The sequence below is a fragment of the Cydia pomonella genome, chromosome 5 (genome assembly GCF_033807575.1).
Source record: "Cydia pomonella isolate Wapato2018A chromosome 5, ilCydPomo1, whole genome shotgun sequence".
Lineage (NCBI taxonomy): Eukaryota > Metazoa > Arthropoda > Insecta > Lepidoptera > Tortricidae > Cydia > Cydia pomonella.
The window spans coordinates 7,091,369-7,109,809 of record NC_084707.1 but is presented as its reverse complement, the minus strand read 5'-3'; the positions used below and the strand labels follow the sequence as shown (position 1 = coordinate 7,109,809).

The 18,441-nt window shown below is 35.5% G+C and overlaps 1 protein-coding gene across 8 annotated transcripts in view; it reads left to right on the top strand.

The window, feature by feature from the left end:
* Window positions 1-18,441, top strand: part of LOC133517602 (sodium bicarbonate cotransporter 3) — a 131,606-nt gene that overhangs the window by 56,081 nt on the left and 57,084 nt on the right. For 4 of the 8 annotated variants that reach the window (XM_061850935.1, XM_061850939.1, XM_061850934.1 and 1 more), the window contains exon 1: window positions 18,052-18,255. The exons of 1 other annotated variant lie outside the window; for it this stretch is intronic. In XM_061850935.1, coding sequence (XP_061706919.1) covers window positions 18,188-18,255 — 68 coding nt within the window. In that variant the 5' untranslated portion in view covers window positions 18,052-18,187. Of the gene's footprint in view, window positions 1-18,051; window positions 18,256-18,441 lie in introns of those variants that run through there. 3 more of the 8 variants (XM_061850941.1, XM_061850940.1, XM_061850942.1) reach the window with 2 other exon arrangements.

Genomic DNA, 18,441 nt, shown 5'->3' with positions numbered 1-18,441 from the left:
AGAAATGGCTTGAAACGATATTTCAGGCTACTAAAAACGACTAAAACTTGATTTAAAATTAATATATTTTTATATAGTGTAGAGTTTTATCAGAAAGGACCTGACATGTCGCTTCCTGAAAACTCTCAGGACTTGATGAAATTTAATAAATTGGCAGGGGTGATATTTCGGGCTGTTACAGCTTGTTGGAAATGCTAATATTATAGTTTTAATGGTATTAAAAATTAATAATAAAACTTAACTGAAATCAAGGTATCCTGTCGGCTGATAGAGCTCTTTTAAAAGAACAACGTGTTTTCTACCTAATCATATTTTAAGCATATGTTGCAAAATGCCGCAACGATACTCGTAATGTTTTTGTAAGGACGATTAATATTTTGAATGAACAATGATATTATCCGTACAAATCTAAGTTTCAGTGATGGACGCAAATGACGATAAGGTCAGCAATAATGGGCGCAGAGAGAAGCGCAGCTCCGATCATAATGTCGCGGAAGTGGACGTTAACGAATGTGAGATTCGGGAACGTCCAACGCCTAAAACATCTGCCATGCCAAGTGAGGGAGCGGAAGGGAGCCTGAAAGGTAGGCAAAGCCGCAAACACTTGCTGCATGATGAAGAGTATGATTGCGAGTTACGGTGTGAGAGAGTGCCACGTTCACGAACACCAAATTTGGGTCCAGACATGTTCCGTGCAGTTGAAGCATGTCGCCATAGACGCACGGGCGCGCAAGAAATTGCGGATGGTCGTGGAGTTCCTCTTATGAAGACATCTAGCATAATTATAAGCATCCGCGACATCATGTAAGTCCAATACGGTATGGACGCATGGAGAGAAAGAGGCACTATGTTTGTAGTAGTAGTTCTGATGACGACTATCAGATTAAGAGATTAAGATATTTATTAATAAAATTATAAATAATTTTACATGTCACACAGTAGTATATACATAAGTATCACAACATATTATTATTACTAGCTGTTATTATCGTGTAACCTCTAAACATAAAAGGTTGTACTCTCACTCTCCATGCGTCGATCGTGTCGTAGATAGTAAGAAGACTACCTGAATGAATCTGGTGAAAATACTATAAGTAAATTTCTAATCATCATAAAGATATTGAAGAGATGAAGATTCTCGAGTTCGATCCAATATCGAAAGATCAAACCATTCCTACATGGCTTACAAAAGTAGAGGAGTGGGCTGAGACTTACGGGTGGGCAGAGAAAGAGATTATACATTTCACGCTTCTGAAACTTACAGGTCTTGCTAAATGTTGGTACCAGGGTCTCAGCACTAACCTATACACGTGGTCAGAGTGGAAAAGGAAGCTTGTAGAATTATTTCCAAGTCGTGATGATTACACGGAAGTTTTAATAACTATGCTGTCCAAGAAAGCTCGATATGGAGATTCACTTGAGCACTATTACTATGATAAACTTAATTAATTATTATTTTATTATTATCTTTATTTGTCTTGGGTGTTAAGTTAGTAAAAGTAAAAAAAAAAAAAAAACATACGATGATATTGGGACGACGACATTGAAAGTCCAAATGGAATGGGTCTGAGTAATCATCATGGCTAGTTAGCATGGCTAATAGTCTAGGATATAGGTAATTTAGATTAATTGATATTTTTTGTGAATATTGCACTATTGTTATAAAATAAATGCTTTCGATTAGGCTTTGTAGACGTTAATAAATTAAATTATAATTCAAATTAAGTTATGTGTGCTGTATACTTTATGAAACTGCTAGCTTAACAGTCTAGGCGTGATTTATTTATTTAGTATAGATTTCATGTTGACACTTGGAGAGATTGTACATCTCCAAATCTTATTAGTATTAGTACTCTGATATTGGGGACCTTTTACATCTCCAGATTTAATGTATTATTTACCATAGAGACAATATGTCTCTGTTTTACTGTAGTCATTATTTATTTTAAGATAATTATAATGTAATGTTTACCTAGGTATTGGCCGTTGTATTTGTAAATGTTGTTATATTTTTTTCATGTCACTACATGATGTTACTATAAATGTTGTATTGACTTGTAAAAGAGTCCTTGAGGTCTACTTGCAGATTTACTTTTAGAATTTTGAAATTCGTATTGCTTAGTTAAAATACTTTATTTTGTAATATACTGATATGAAACGAGTAAATCTAAAATGTAACCTAATGGTAAATGTAGGTGAGCAAAGGGACTTGCTCTAGCAGGATGGCCGAGCTGTAAGGATACTGTTTAGTTTATATAGATATTTTGTCATTATAATACATTTTTCTAGATTAAATAAGCTAACTATACTATTAAAAGTATTTGTAACGATCGATCACGTGAAGAGTCACGTGATCGATCCCTCCATCTTAAATATTGAACGAGCATTCGGGAGGTGACATTCGAACGATGACAGTCGAACGATGACAGTCGATGCGAATTACAAGTGGTTACGTTGATTGTATTATTAGCAGGTCAGTACGTTTTGTTTTGTTAGAACTCGATACAATATAATTGCTTGTCTAAGTGACAAGCGTACTACTGTCGTGTGGTTAGTTAGATTGGAAGAGGTTATATTCATTGTGCCAAATAAATGTATTTTGATCACACCTACCGTTCTTTTAATATTATGGTTAGACCCCTTATACGTTGAACGTGGCAAAGTTGTCAATTGTACAATAAAGTATTTGTTCATATTGAGATACAATTTTTGCGGGTTAGCTACGTGTTCAGAATGCTGAATGCTTAGTGTGTTGAAATTGTTATCGTAAGCTTTATTATGGTTAAACACGTGGTTTCGTTTTATTGATAATTTGAAAGCCCGTTTTGAATTTGGAATGTAATGCCAATTTTTTTTTTAGAGAAAAATTGGAAACACGTTTTGAATTTGGAATTAAATAAAATACGGTAAATAATTGGATGCGTTTTTCAAAGGCTGTTATAGCTGTTATCCGAGGTGGGCCAGAATTTAATACTTATCTGTACAATTGTACATGTACCGAAGCAGTGACGACAACGTGTCGTGATCAGCTAGCTGTTGCGCTAAATAGGTTACTTATACTACAGTCAACTCATTACCCGACGCGATATTTACATAGCTCAAAAATACCATTTTTTACAGTAGGTTACGTGGGAGTCACAATAAATCTTCATTCCCCTGTCGCTCGTCAACGGATAAAAAAAAGGTTGTTTGTTCATTCCCTTCCAGATTCATTATCCCGACATAAGCGAAGCAATATAAAAGCAATATAGCTAGGTTGACAGCTAGTAATATTAAAAGTCTGAGGCAATCATTCCATTATCGATCGCGTTGAATTCGGGCAAAGATAAAAGTTGTTAAACTAAATTTCGATGTACTGGTAGGTAGATTAAAATGTGTTTTTGTTGGAACTTTAACAAAAAATTAGAATGCTTTTTTTATATTAGAAGAGGAGAAAGTGGATGAGTCACTAACTTAATTCTGACATTGATTATAAATATATAACATGAGATTTTGTTTTAATTATTTTCTCTTCTGTACTTACGAATAAATTATTTATATTCTATGTATTCTTTTTTTTAGCGGAATCAGAGGTACGATTTATAATATGAAATAACAAAACTACCAAATAATTTTCATGGAGGCCGATTTTTGAATTCAAGCGCTCAATTTCATGTGGCTTCCTTTAATATAGCTCCACTACTAGGTAAGTATTTAAATTCTACTAATAGAATTGAAAACGAGTGGTCAAATACTAATAGATTTTTACCGCTCGTTTTTCAAAAAATATCAATTCGCCGTTTTACAGATTTTTGGGTGCCGAAATCGAGCGCTCGAAATTAAAAAAAGTGGCCAAGTGCGAGTCGGACTCGCCCATGAAGGATTCCGTACCATTTATGACGTATTAAAAAAAACTACTAGATCTCGTTCCAACCAATTTTCGGTGGAAGTTTGCATGGTAATGTATATCATAATTTTTTTTTAGTTTTATCATTCTTTTATTTTAGAAGTTACAGGGGGGGGGGAACACATTTTACCTCTTTAGAAGTGTCTCTCGCGCAAACTATTCTGTTTAGAAAAAAATGATATTAGAAACCTCAATATCATTTTTTAAGACCTATCTATAAATACCCCACATGTATGGGTTTGATAAAAAAAAAATTGAGTTTCAGTTCTAAGTACGGGGAACCCCCAATTTTTTTTCTAATTTTGTGTGAAAATCTTAATGCGGTTCACAGAATACATCTACTTACCAAGTTTGAACAGTATAGTTCTTATAGTTTCGGAAAAAAGTGGCTGTGACATACGGACGGACATACAGACAGACAGGACGAATCCATAAGGGTTCCGTTTTTAGTCATTTGGCTACGGACCCTAAAAATCTGCCCCCAGGTTTAGGTTATCCATACCAGACATAGAAATGTTTGTGGCAAAATAAAGTGATTGACAAAATGAAATATCGACATGTCTGTTATCGATGTTACCTTGACGTTATAGATATTTTTTTAACATTGTATAAGAAGATAGCTACCGCGGAAAACAAAACACGTTCGTTACCTTCTTTGATACATTGGTAGTTTTCTATTATTTTTGGCACTCTCTTATAGTTTACGTTAATTATTATGTACTAATTGTATGTCATAGAAAAAAGTATGTACTGATTTGTAATTGATCTGCAGTTTTGAAATTTCTCGGTAATTTACAGCAAGTAGAAGTTAAATCTTTTAAGTATTAATCTATGACTGACTTATCAATAACAGATTTATCGATGTTTTATTTTCTCAAACACTCGTTTGTGCCACAAAAACTTCTATGTCTGGTTATCACCTTACACGTGTATGCCAATCAACAAAAACCCGAGAATTTGGCTAATTGGCTAACTTTCCCTGTAGTTTCTAAACTGGTTTAACTTTCCAAGTTTAATTAATTGAAATTAACCAATAACCAATAAATGTGTCACAGGAAAAGTCAATTTGTAGTTTCCAATTTTAGTTTTAATTGAAACCGAACAACATTTAGGGACTTTTCATTTTTATGATTGTATTAAGTAACCAAATTCTGAGTTGTTTACTCGTTTTGGCAGGTGGAATTAATTTTTAAGTGTTAATTTTGAATGACAAATGTTTAGTAACATTCACCTGGGTTGAATTTGTAATATTTTTGTCTCGTGGTAGTATTTTCATGACGTTGATGTAGTGAAACATTTTGTGTTTCACTAGATCGCAAAGTTTATTTAACTCACGTGTTTTGAAACCCTTGCAACGCTAAAGAATTCACTTTTTAAACCACTCGCTCGTGGTTGAATTTTGGAACCCTTTGGCTTGTTCGGATAGGGTTAAACAACAACTTTGCACCCGTGTAATACAAATAACTACTATTCGATATTTTTATTTTTTGACCTGACTAGATACCAACCCACGTAGCCAACATGCCAATCGTCACTCCGTAGCTTAGCGTAGTCATCTCTATCACTCTTCCATATTAGTGCGACAGTGACAGTTGCGTTTCTTTTGCTACGGAGCGTTACGATTGGCATGTTGGCTACGCGGACTGACTAGAGTTCCGTAAGACGGTCCCTCACCCTCCACTGATGCTACACATTCACCGTGAAATATCTCCCGTTATCACTGCCGCTTGCAAGATTTTTATTTTTCGTCGGAAAAAGTGAATAGAAAAAATGGCTGAGCATATCGTCAATTAGAGATTAAAATCTTCGCAAGTTTATAAAAGCTTTGGCTTTCCACAATAAAAATAAAAAAATAATCCTAGGGTTGTTTTCGAACCTCGAGACTTATTTTAATCCGATTATGAGGTTAGCGGTTATGTGAGTCGTTATGTACGATAACACTCAACGCAATTTTTACAAGTTGTTTTTGTATTTTAAGAGGAAATGTGGCTGACATTCCGTCTATTAATTTCGAAGTTCCGTAACGCATGACGGTTTTACCTACTTTCCCAAATCTGACGCAATAGGTATTAATATTTTAAAATTGTATGTACCTACTTAGATTTAAGAAAAACAATTACAACGTGATTTAAATTTTAACTTTATAATATATATTAGTACCTAAATTTAGACGAATCTAAATTATACTTATCTGTGTGTGTAGGTAACACTATGCTAACGCGCACATTTGAGCCCCCTGTGACCCAATCGAATACTGAAGTAAAAAAAAAAGAAAAACCCATTAAGCTGTTTGGGCGTGCCTAAGCAATACTTATTAAATACAGAGTAGATAATGTAAATACACAAACAAACACGCGTTCACTCTCAACACATTACCCTCCCATCGCCCGTCGGATAAAAATCTGCTCAAATATTTTGGAACGGACCCTATTGTGTCTGTGTTCTATCGAAAGTGGCATTCTGTCAGTATGGGCACGGCCGAAACGGGTACGTGGAGATATATCGATTTTCAGGGCTGTGGAAACAGAGTGCACGGTTTATTGGGTCAAGAATAGCAAAGCGGGTCCGTGTGTGAAATCCATTTAAATCAGAATCGTGTTTTGATTTCGACTCTCGAGTGCATAGTTGTTTAAGTAATGCGTGTTTCTGAAAAACTTCAATTAAAGGTCAAAACAGATACGAAAGATTAGGCTCAATTGTATCGAAATGATAATGGACCAGCTGAGGAGTTGCAATTTTTACGACACACAATAACGTAAGGAGCATTCTACAACAAGGTCTATTTTGTAGGGGACGTTACGCGTATGATCTTAATAACCTGTATTGTACATGTATTGTAAACTGTGTGAGGAGTGCAATAAAGGGTTGTATTATATATCGTTAAATAGAAATAAAAAAATATTTGAGGATAATCAATACAGAGATCAACCTAACCCCAAACTAAGCAAAGCTTGTACTATGTAGGTACTATGGGTACTAGGCGACGAAATATACATACGTATATAAATAAATACATACTTATATATATAAAACACCCATGACTCTGGAACAAATATCTATGCTCATCACACAAATAAATGCCCTTACCAGGATTTGAACCCGGGACCATCGGCTTCATAGGCAAGGTCACTACGCCAGACAGGTCGTCAAAGGTAATTTATTAGGTTGTGCCTGTCACACAATGTTACATATTTTATATCAGACAATGCACCTTAAGTCCTATTCAATAACATATTTTTAAAGTTCATACATCGCTTCAGTATTCGATAGTGCCTAGAATGACATTGTCTGTTTTCCTCATGAATTATTTCCATTCTATTTACTACAAAGTTCGGCAAACTGAACGAACTGCATTCAGTAAACAAATAAATCAACGGGAACACGATGCATTCAGTGACGGTAAATCAAGTTTACAAACTCATTTATTCGGACGCTTTCCAGTTTAAAACACATTTTGAATTAATTCGAAATTTCGAAGTTTGTCCAACCCAAAGAAATTTAACCGAAAATTACAAAAAATAACCGCTCCGTTATAGTTAGCAATAGCAGTGCAGATTTTAATTTTTGAAGAATATTAAAAGGAACACAGTCGAATTCACTTACTGAACAGTTACTTTTTTTTCAAAGGCACAATATATATAATCAAGTTTAAAGTTGCTCGCCAAACTGCTTATGCGGCACTTAAAAGTAGAAAAGTGAACTGAATTTTGCTAGGACTCGGCAGATTCTCATTTTTAGTGTCAAGATATACATGAAAAATAAAGTTTCATTGGTGTACGTATTTTCCCTGTATATGGAGAAGGTTGTATATACCTATCTAGTTTGTTAAGACCATTCTTTATTTATAATTTCATATACGTTGGAGACCCATATTTGTTTTCAAAGACCTGTCTAACGAAAACCCACAAAGGGCTAAAGCGAAAACAATAAAAAAAATTGTATGAGATTTACCCAATTTTTTTTATATAGAAGTTTTTATTTTGCCGTTCTGTTGCCAAAACATAGGTTATGTACGGCTTTTACCGGTATTGACTGATTGTTAAATACATGTATTTAATAGGAAAGACGTATAAAGTCACGTCAAGCAAAATTAACATGACATTCGATTTATTCACAAAATAGCCTACAATTTTTTATATTCCACGACAAAAATGTAATGTCTCAAAGGAAGCTATTTCTCACGGTTTTTTTATTTATAATGTTTTTACCTAGCAACTGTTGTTTACTGCCAGACAAAAGTAAATGTAATCCTTTCGTAAACATCTGTTAACATGAAGCTTATGATTTCTCTCATCAAAAAGATAGCCTCCTTACAAGCAGTTCCATTTCACTAAACTGAAGTTATTTCTACAAAAAATACCCATATTTTGGTTAAAGTTACGTGTCGTAATCGTAAACATAACCTAAACATTTATATTTTATGTCCATGACGTCAATATACACATGATAATGACGTGAAAAGTCCATATTTTACCAGCAAAATGCGAAGCTAGAAAAGGCTCCTTTGCCGGAAGTCAAATGAACTCTCCGCAAACAAATTTCATAACATCCGGCCTGTTCACGTGTCAGATCTGAGCCGCCGTACGTACTTTTGCATTATTAAAAACATAATACCATCCAGTGCTATTTTTATACCCAAATAACACGTTTTTTAAATAAGGCCATGTAAAGTACGAGGAACATTGGGGCAAAAGACAAAAGTGGTGTATTCCCATCTGTGCCCACCCCACGTGACCACCGCCATACAAGAGGCGGGCACAGATGGGAATGATTTGTATATAGCGCGTATTTCCATCTGTGCCCGGGGGGACGGATGGGAATAAACCAAAAATGTGTGTGTGTAAATGTGTGTTATTCTTACCATACCAACTAAATTCTTTATTTCAATTATACATGTCAAAATATACAAAATAACAATGTAAAAAAATATAAACTAGCCAAGAGCATGTGAGCAGTGTAGGGCTTTCTGGTTACCATTCTGTCAGAATAGGCTAAACGAGAGCTATTCGTATCATGTATGTTGGAGGCCCATATTCGTTTTGAAAGACCTATCCACAATTGGAAAACAGATTTTCAAAAAAAAATACATTTTGTATGGAAAGTACCCAAATTTTATTTAATTGCAGTTTTTATTTTATCGTTCTGATGCTACCAAAACATAGGTTTTGTACGGCATTTATCGGTTTTGATTGATTGTTAAATAGATGTATTTCATAGGAAAGGCATATAAAGTGACGTCAAGCAAAGTTAACATGACATTCGATTGATTCACAAAAATAAATAATAGCCTACAATTTTTCATATTTCACGACAAAAAGTGATAATTCAAAGGAAGCGATTTCTCACGGTTTTTTCCTTGAGACGAATGTTTATTCAAGCAGACAACTGTGTGCCTTGATGGATCGCTCTGGGACATGATTTGTTTAGGAGTTACTAAAGAAAACTACGAAAATGACAAGACTTACATATCAGTATACCTCAAGGAAAAGCCATTTTATAGAACTCTGTACAAGTAATAGATCATTCTATTCAGGAAAGTGTAACGGCAAGAAATAACCAAGCTACTTATTGCAATTTACAACGCAGCAACTTGTTTAGCTCGAAGGGATCCTGCAAAGTTTGTTGATAAAATTAAGCACGCCACGCCCATTAAAATGGAAACTGCTGTAGTGACGTCATTGCCAACTTACCTGCCTTTTTATTTCTAGCCAATTTATTAAACAGAAATTGAGTCAAAAAATTACTGCTATACTTATATGTAATTCTAATATTTAATTAGGCTTTATTTCGTCCATGGTGTGAAATAATTAATTTAAAATACAGAAAACATCCCTACTTAATCGCCAAAATTAATAACACTATTTATTAAAAAAATCTGAAGAGGGTAAAAATCCTTGCACTGAACAAATCGTGCGAGCCCGGCCCTGTACACCGGTCGCTAGTTGCGCGCAATCAAAATTTCTTTATCTAGGTATCTCAGCAATAATATGTACCATTGAAGGTACTATACATTTAGATCATGAAAAAGTGGAGTCGCTCAATGATGCATGCGCAGTGTTCACAGGAAAAGAGAGAGGAGGATGTTGAATTTATTTGGACAGAAACCTTAAGGTTGTATCCAAACAGTACCTAAACTAATAATGCAGGTGCAGGCGTGAAAATAACATATAATGTTTTTTATGTATTTTCTTTCCTGCCAGGGGAGTGCAAGTGCACCCCCTTGCACCCTGCTGCCGGCGCCCATAGGCGTGGCTAAGATTGACAAAGCCTATTACGAATTACATCAATTGTTAGTAAGTGAGGAAGCCTGTCGTTATTTTTGCCTGCCGTGGCTGCGTTGTCGATCACGAAATATGAATTGACAAATTGTCTACTTCTGTCATACTTTAATAAAATTAATGTACTTAAGTACCTTTATCATTGTTTTGAAAGAATTATTTAACATAACTCGCGTTTATTCACGAAGATGTGATTACTAATTTAATAATAAGTAGGTATTGATTGCTACCTATCCATGACATTTATTTCAAGGTACCTAAGTTTGATAATTTATATGATGGGTATACTTACAAAAAAACCGGCTTGAGTCTACCTTGAACTTCTTTATGCTTATTTCAATTTTTTATAATTATACAAAACATGTACAGTTAAATATAAATAGAAGTAAAGAAAAAGTTAGAGCGAATCGCCTAGCGTGATATGAGCATGTGATGCGGAGGGATGAAAGTCATGTGACGAGAAAGGTATTACGAATGAATGTGGAGGGATGGGAACGGGAGAGGAAAACCTAGGAAAAGGTGGATGGATTGTGTGAGAGATGACATGACACGGACGCGAGTGAACGATGAGATGACGGGTGACAGAAAGATATGGAAGAAAAAGACATGCTGCGCCGACTCCAAATGAATGGGATAAGGGCAAGCGAATGATGAGTAACAAAGAAGAATATAATATTTTTCCACACTTGCTTCTCGTATGTCTTTATTAAAATATAACGGTATATTGAAGGTCTCTGTGGACGATAAAATTGGCTTAAGTATCCAATTTCGATGCTCAATATCAGTGGATGCGGAGATCAGGCGCATTGCCTGAAATTTCCATTCAATACGTAAATATCGTTTGCTCTTGGGTCTGTTTAATCCGATCCATATCGTATCTAAACCTAATATTTGCCGTATCTTAAAGTTTGAATCGGGTATACGTCATTACAGAACTCATTAGCCTACTTCATAGCCGATAGAATGGTGTTCCCGCTATGTAGTGAAAATGCTGCGTAGAAGCGTAACACCAATGTAATGGAAATACCGCGATTAGAGCTGAATGTGTTCATTAGAATATATATTATATGAGTCTTTTCATTGCTTGATTTATTCATATCTATAAAAACATAAGCAATCTTATTAAGAAGGAAGAATAGCTTTACGAATCTAAAGAAATAACGGTAATTTTCTATGAAATTCCATTTTGGGAGAAAACGGTTTCCACTAAGTCTTAACAAATCACTTTAATTATGATGTCGATCGCTTCAGCAATAAATTGTTGAGTTATAGATTACGCTTATTTTGAAAAAAAAAAAGTTTTTTTTGTTTTGCCAATTTTGAAAAAAAAAGGAAAACATATAAACCTGGTTTTTCATTGTGTCAATAACATACTAACAATCATGAAGAATTTAAAATATTTAGAATTGGATAACGTTTTCTCTTTTTGTTTGGACAATCACGTTCTATCTTAAAGTACTTATATTGTTCTTTGCCCTAGTCAGCAATTATGTTATGATGATCTTCTCGTCTTACATAATTAATATCAACCCTTAATACATGTAAATGAATATTATCCCTACCCATTATCGGATCGGAGGCTTCTCTCATAATTAGAAAAGCTTTGTACCTAAATATATCAGCTTCAATGGTTTCACGGTTAATTTGGGGTTAAATTAGCATTATACCATAGATTTAATGCCGTCTGAGTACTTTTATGTAATTGGATTAAATTAATTTTCAAAATTAATTATTGTTTTGAGGTAAATAAGTTATTCATTATTAATTTGTTTGACCTTTTAAAGAAGAAGTACCTGGGCGACCGAGCTTTGTTCGATTATAACTATTTATTGTAATATGGTGGTGTATAGGTAATAATCTTAACTACATTTTTTTACTAATTTAAACTTGTCTAAAACACTAAAAATTAAAAAAATATATATAAACTTGAACACATAAAAAAAAACAAAAGTTAGTCATCGGGCGAGATTCGAACCCGTAACACTCGTTTAGCAGTCCGCGTCTTAACCCGCTGGACCAGACGGACAGTGGCCGGTAATACGAAATTAGCGACCATATTCTGCGTCGAAAGAAAAACGCATGAAAACTCGAAAACACGCGTTTTACCAAACATAAGACTAATCTAGATAGATTGTATACCCCCAAAAACCCCCATATACCAAATTTCAGCGAAATCGTTAGAGCCGTTTCCGAGATCACAGAAATATATATATTTATATATATACAAGAATTGCTCGTTTAAAGGTATAAGATTAAGTATTTAAGAAAAAAAAAATGGGTAAGTAATTTGATATTTTCTCGGCACCTGTTAAATTATTACCGAAAATATTAACTTTATCAAAAAATGGTTTTTAGAGACCCTTATTTGTTTTGAAAGACCTATCCAACGATACCCCACCATTGGGTTAAAACAAAATAAAAATAAAAAACATTTTGTATGGGTGGTACCCATAAAAATGTTTGTTTCTACTTTTTATTTTACCGTTCTGTCGCCATGCTCGATTCATTGTATCCCTGCCAAATTGCAGCCTTATAGGACTAACGACCACGGAGCAAGCCGCGGACGGACGGACAGACGGACGTGCCGAAACTATAAGGGTTTCTAAGTGACTACGAAACCCTGTATTAGGATGACAGATGCTACGAGAAGTCACGTGACTATTTTTATGCGTAGTTTAAGTTTAAATTGACGTTTTCTGTCAACGATTATCATCTTGGCTATGCCCACGGTCGTCAAACTTGTCATTCAGTTCACATGTGTATACTCGTACATAGCATGGATGGAAAAGATCTTAGTATAATGAACTCATTCGTCAGTACAGTAAGCTACTTATTTGTTCCCCTTGCCATGGAGACGTCTGGGTGCTGGTGCGCGGAGGCGTAATCTTTTCTTGGGGAACTGGGGCGTAGCTTGCAGGAGAGGGTCTCGACCCCCCTCCGGGGCGTTCCTAGCGGAAAGGTTGTCCATCGCGGTTCAACGCGGAAACGCAGCAAGCGTGATGGGCACCTTTGCGTTGGGAGCGATGTGGGGTGGATTTTTTGAATAGTTTTTATAGGTTAGTTTAGGTTTATTTATTCTATATTTATAGTTAAGTTTATAGACAGTTTATTTTTATTCCTTAAGTATTTTTTAATGATTCTTCAGTTTCGTTTTCGAATAGTACCTATAACCCAACGGAGTTTTCCCATTGATAGTTGTCAAGAATATCCGTAAATTTGACTAACAACAATTTTGGTGAAAAAATAAGATTGAGTATAAAACAGAATAAGCCTCCGGCTTTGGTCTCTCTATTAGGAGAAGCCCTAAACCTAAATAACGAAGCCTAAATTCCTTTATTATCTACCTACATTATAAGGCTATAAGCTAGGTATAATCCCAATAGCAATACCAGATCAGAAAGCCAATGTTGCCTAAATATTTGCCCTTTCGGGGAACCGCTCCAAAACGGGTTAGCACCGAATAGCCTTTGATATTTGGCTTGGTATTTTACTCCGTAACGTAATGCGAAAAGCGTTAAAGCTTTTTAACGTTTTATTGTTGCTTGGTGCGATTTTTATTGCTTTTTTAGTAGAAAGGCGAGTTAATTTGCCATGAGATTGTCTTGTCTGAGAAAAAAATGTAGCACAGATAAAATATCTAGCAGGGATTGTAAGTAACCCATAACGCACGTGCAATTGTATGTATATGTATCTATCCTTGTTTATCCATATATATGTATATATTTGTGTACTCATAGTCATAATGAAACATACTATAGTATTTATTTAGAAATTTTATTTCTCTTAAAAGTTACGGTTTTTTTTGCTTAATTCTCACTGCACCCACCTTAAAGTTTCTCTGTTTTGCCTTATGATTGACTGGTAGAGAATGCCTATTGGCATTAAGTCCGCCTATTGTACTCTTTTTTTATGTGCAATAAAGTTTAAATAATAATAATAATCCGCAGGGCAGCTTGTGGCGAGCTGTTGAGGAGTAACGACCCCACGGACCCGAGTACTCCCGAGAGTCGGTGAGGGTCTCCGTCTTCGGCGTGTCTTCGTCGGTCGGAGTGGACCCCAAGGGGACCCGCAGGACTCTCAGCTCTGGCTTGCCTTCATTGGCCGTCCAGAGAGGAGTCGTTAGAGCTAAATGCTCCAGGGGTGGAAGTGAAAACTTGCATAAGACTCGAGTTGGCACAGTGGCTGTTATCAGCCACTGGGTAGAAAGCGGCGTACACCTCTCGACTCCCCTGAGCCGCTCACACCGGTGTTGCTCCTGGTCGTCTTCACGACGGCATTTTCAGGGGCCCATCTAGTGGGCGGCGAGTCACCGCCTGCCTCGATAACTAGTGAAAACATTGTTATTGCAGGTGTCCGGACGTCTTTGCAATAACCCAGTCTCATTGTCCTCCCAAACTTCAATCCATAGACCGTTATACTGTTCACTTTTACTACAATAGTCCAATGCCTGCTGCGACCGGTTCATGGGTGTCTATTGTTGCGCTTGTGAATGGGTTCCAGCAGGCGTTCTACATGACATTAAAGCTCTCCTAGGAGCCTCTACGTGTTGGATCTATATCCCCACGCAAGCCTATCAAAAGACCGGGATTTATAGGCCCGTGAAATCCAAGGAGATACAATAATAATTGTTTATATAAGTTCTTTGGAAGCAAATCCTGCAGACTTCAAATGGTCCCGGTTTATTTGTGTCACAGCATAAGTATCATAACCGTCACTTTCTACCAAGTACAAGTCAGTGCAAGTTTGTGCAAAATAAATATAAATATGCAACCATCATACTCATAATATACTGAAGCAGATTAACTAACACTAAACCTAGAGGAGTTTAATAGTATTTCTTACGACGTGATGTCGTGATGGCAATGTATTGAAAACGTAATATAGGGTTTGCAGTTGCTCGCTTACTATTTTACTAAAAGTTAAAACAAGGGTCGTCATAAAAACAGATTGTATATATCAATTATTAAACTAAATCATATTATACATATTTATGTAGCTTAAATTGATAGACATGAGACAATATACATAATTAATATTCATACGACATTTATCGCTGTACACGCAAGTTAAACACACGTGTAAAGTATATTAAACCAGCAATAAATAATTCATAGTATCAATCAGTGTTATGAAACGTTACTCGAAAACCAGTGCACCCCTCAAATCACCTATAATCAGCAAATCAGTTCAGTCCCGAGGTTAATAGAATGGAACCTAGTTCCTTCCTCACATGACTTTGTTGACCGTATTGTTAGGTTTACATAAACTAAGTAATTATTATTTTCTTAAGTTTACATAAACTAATTAATTAGGTCCTTACCTTGTACGAAAGAGCTGAGCACTGAGCGGACAATTGTGGGTATCCTGGATTGCGAATATCATTGGCTTTGAATTGTTATTTATAGTTCGTTTAAAAAAAGTAATCGAAGTAAGTGAACCTTTTTAGGAACAATTTCCGATTTTTTAACGATTTTTACTTATAGGTCTTAGTTCATGTTTTTTTCTATCAAGCAAAAGTTGTTTAGTTAGGTTTGGAATCGATGAAGTTACGCGAGGCAGACCTTAACATTGCTAACCATCCATGATCTAAAAAAGCGCTAAGATTTTTCAAAAACTCTGCTTACAGAACCCACTGCGCTTTAACTCATTAGCTAGGTAATTTATTCCCGTGTACCGTGTATAAAATAAACCTGTCGCTCCGCTCGCGGCAGATTACAGTGGCAGAAATGTGTACATAGCTTAACAGTGAGAAATAATCATATGAAATCATTTTTAATAGATAAAGGTCGCCTAATGCCTTAGGGTCACTGACAAGCTACCAGGCGACACTCTATTTTAATGACCCTCCATTCAATATTTGTCCAAACCTCCTCTTCCTTGTCTTCTCTGTTGCAGTCTTAAAGAGGCCAGACTTTTGACAATTGGTTTCCAAGGATTGTGAGGGCGGCACTAGTTTTTATAAATACAAATGCCATCTGACCTTCTAATCCAAAAGCGACTAGACCTTACTGGGATAATCGGTTTGCTCACGTCGTTCCTCCTTAACCAAGAAGCGGCTGGTAAATACCAAAATTTTAATAGGATTAAACTCACGCCCACGACCTAAGATGCCATAGCGTCGTTTTATTTGAAAGATGAAACTTAAACTGGCCATAAGCCAGTGAAATGTAATGTTTTATAAATATGTCTCCCGCTGAGTTTCTTGCCGGTCCCGTATTGAGACATCCTCCTCAAATTTAGGCGGGATTTAAATCTTCTCGGGTCAGAGGTGTAGGGTTAAAACCGGCGTAGCTTTATTTCACGTTCATAAGCGCATTGTAATATGCCTACATATAAAATAAACTATCTTTATCTTAAGCAATATGTTAACTAAGAAATGGACATAACACTCGATCATGTCATGCGGTCCACCCTGACCCAACGGGTTCAACGACCTAAGATATTAATTATTACATCAAAGGCGTTAATTGTCTTCGGTGTAAGAATAGCCAGTACTTTGATTGAACGCGGCTTCTTTGTGCGAAACAAAGCGTTCCCATGATCAAACAAAAAGTTTCCATGGTCGTGTTTGTTGGAAATATTTAGGTGATATCTAATTGTTCAACTGAATGAGCAAATAAATCTTTTTATCTTTTGTGTGAAAGAAATTATTTTGCTATTGGCACACGAAGAAATTGAAAGGCGAGAGTAAAAATATTTCGAGTGAAATTTGGTACCACTTAAATACTATTCATTTAAAACTAATGTCACTTCTATACAATCAAAAATCTTGTTTAGAAAAGTTAATAATGCGATTTGTTTCTTTAAATGACAAAATTGATCGCTTTATTTATAAATAACGCTTAAAATATATTAAAATGATATTAACGGATTTTCCTCTCATTGATAAATAGTTAATGTATTCAAACCGCTCAGTTGTCATTTGTTTGTTCCAAATTCAAACTACGTTCCATTGTCAGAAAATCCATAAACGAACTAGGGTATAAATCGACTATTACTGGCCACCTCCCAATAAATGGACACATTATACTAAAAGCGATTCTGTTTAATATTCACACAATCCAAGTAAATTCCCAGAACTAACGTTATTCGAATTGTGTGAGTAGGTGAATACATTTAATCCATATTTTAGCCATTTTACGAGTAGTATAAGGTGTCCAGTTGGCTAGGAAGGTAGCCTGAAAATCTAATTGTGCAACAGTTATCTATTTGGTGCCGTTAAATTGTTGTTGCTTTGTGAAAATTTATCATAAAATGCTTTTTTAAATGATTTCCATCGAAAATAGTAGGTATTTAATTATTCTCTTAAAACACGTATCTAGAGGACAATTCAGCTATTCCATAAAAACTTTGAGAGTTCAGATTTCTTCAGAACAGCCGAAAACTATGGGGCAGGAGTTATTTTCGCGGGTTTTTTGTTAGTCCCATGGGGAAAATTGTTTACTGTAATAATTGTCACTTTTTGTCACTCAGAATCTAGACGATCCAGTATTGATATCATATTGGAATCATTTAGAACATTAATCTAGTATTTTAACTGGATCAGGCATGAGCGGTGGGGGGAAATGACCGAACGGGATAGTGGACTCTTTTTAGTATCTTGATTACTTTGTATCGGATTAGATTACGGGTCTATTTCAGGGTCAGTAAAGTCCTGAATAAGCTACTTGCCACTTATCTGACGAACGAATAGTCATCGTTGGCGCTTCACAGTCTAAAAAATAAAAAATGACTTTATTCGTCAGATAAGTGGCAAGTATTAGCTTATTCAGGACTTTACTTGGCCATTGTGAAACAGTCCCTTAGACAAGCTGAATGCATACTCAGATACTCAAGCTAATAAACCACGATTGTGACCTTCCCCTAATCACTGGCTGACCACCCGGCATCGAGCCGAGTCGATGGCTACACTTTTAAAAGCGCGGACGTTAAATTCAAAAATCGAATTATATTTTTTTCATGCGTTTATTATTTGCTAGCTATAATTAAGAAACAGTTTGTTGGTTGCCAGTTTCTGTTGACTATGGTGTATAGAAGTGTGTATTTTAAAGATGACGGATACAGATGTGCCAGATATTCTCATTTAGAGAGGTGAGTTTATATTTTATACAATGAAGACTAATTTTATATTTTTCAGGTATAAAACCATTATTAGGAATATTACAAATGTTTTTCGTCAAAATACATTGTAATAAAGTGAATGCGAATAAATAGGAGAAAAAAAAACTATTATTTCCTTATATCTCTGTAAAGTGTCAGCGCATATGACACGTTTGC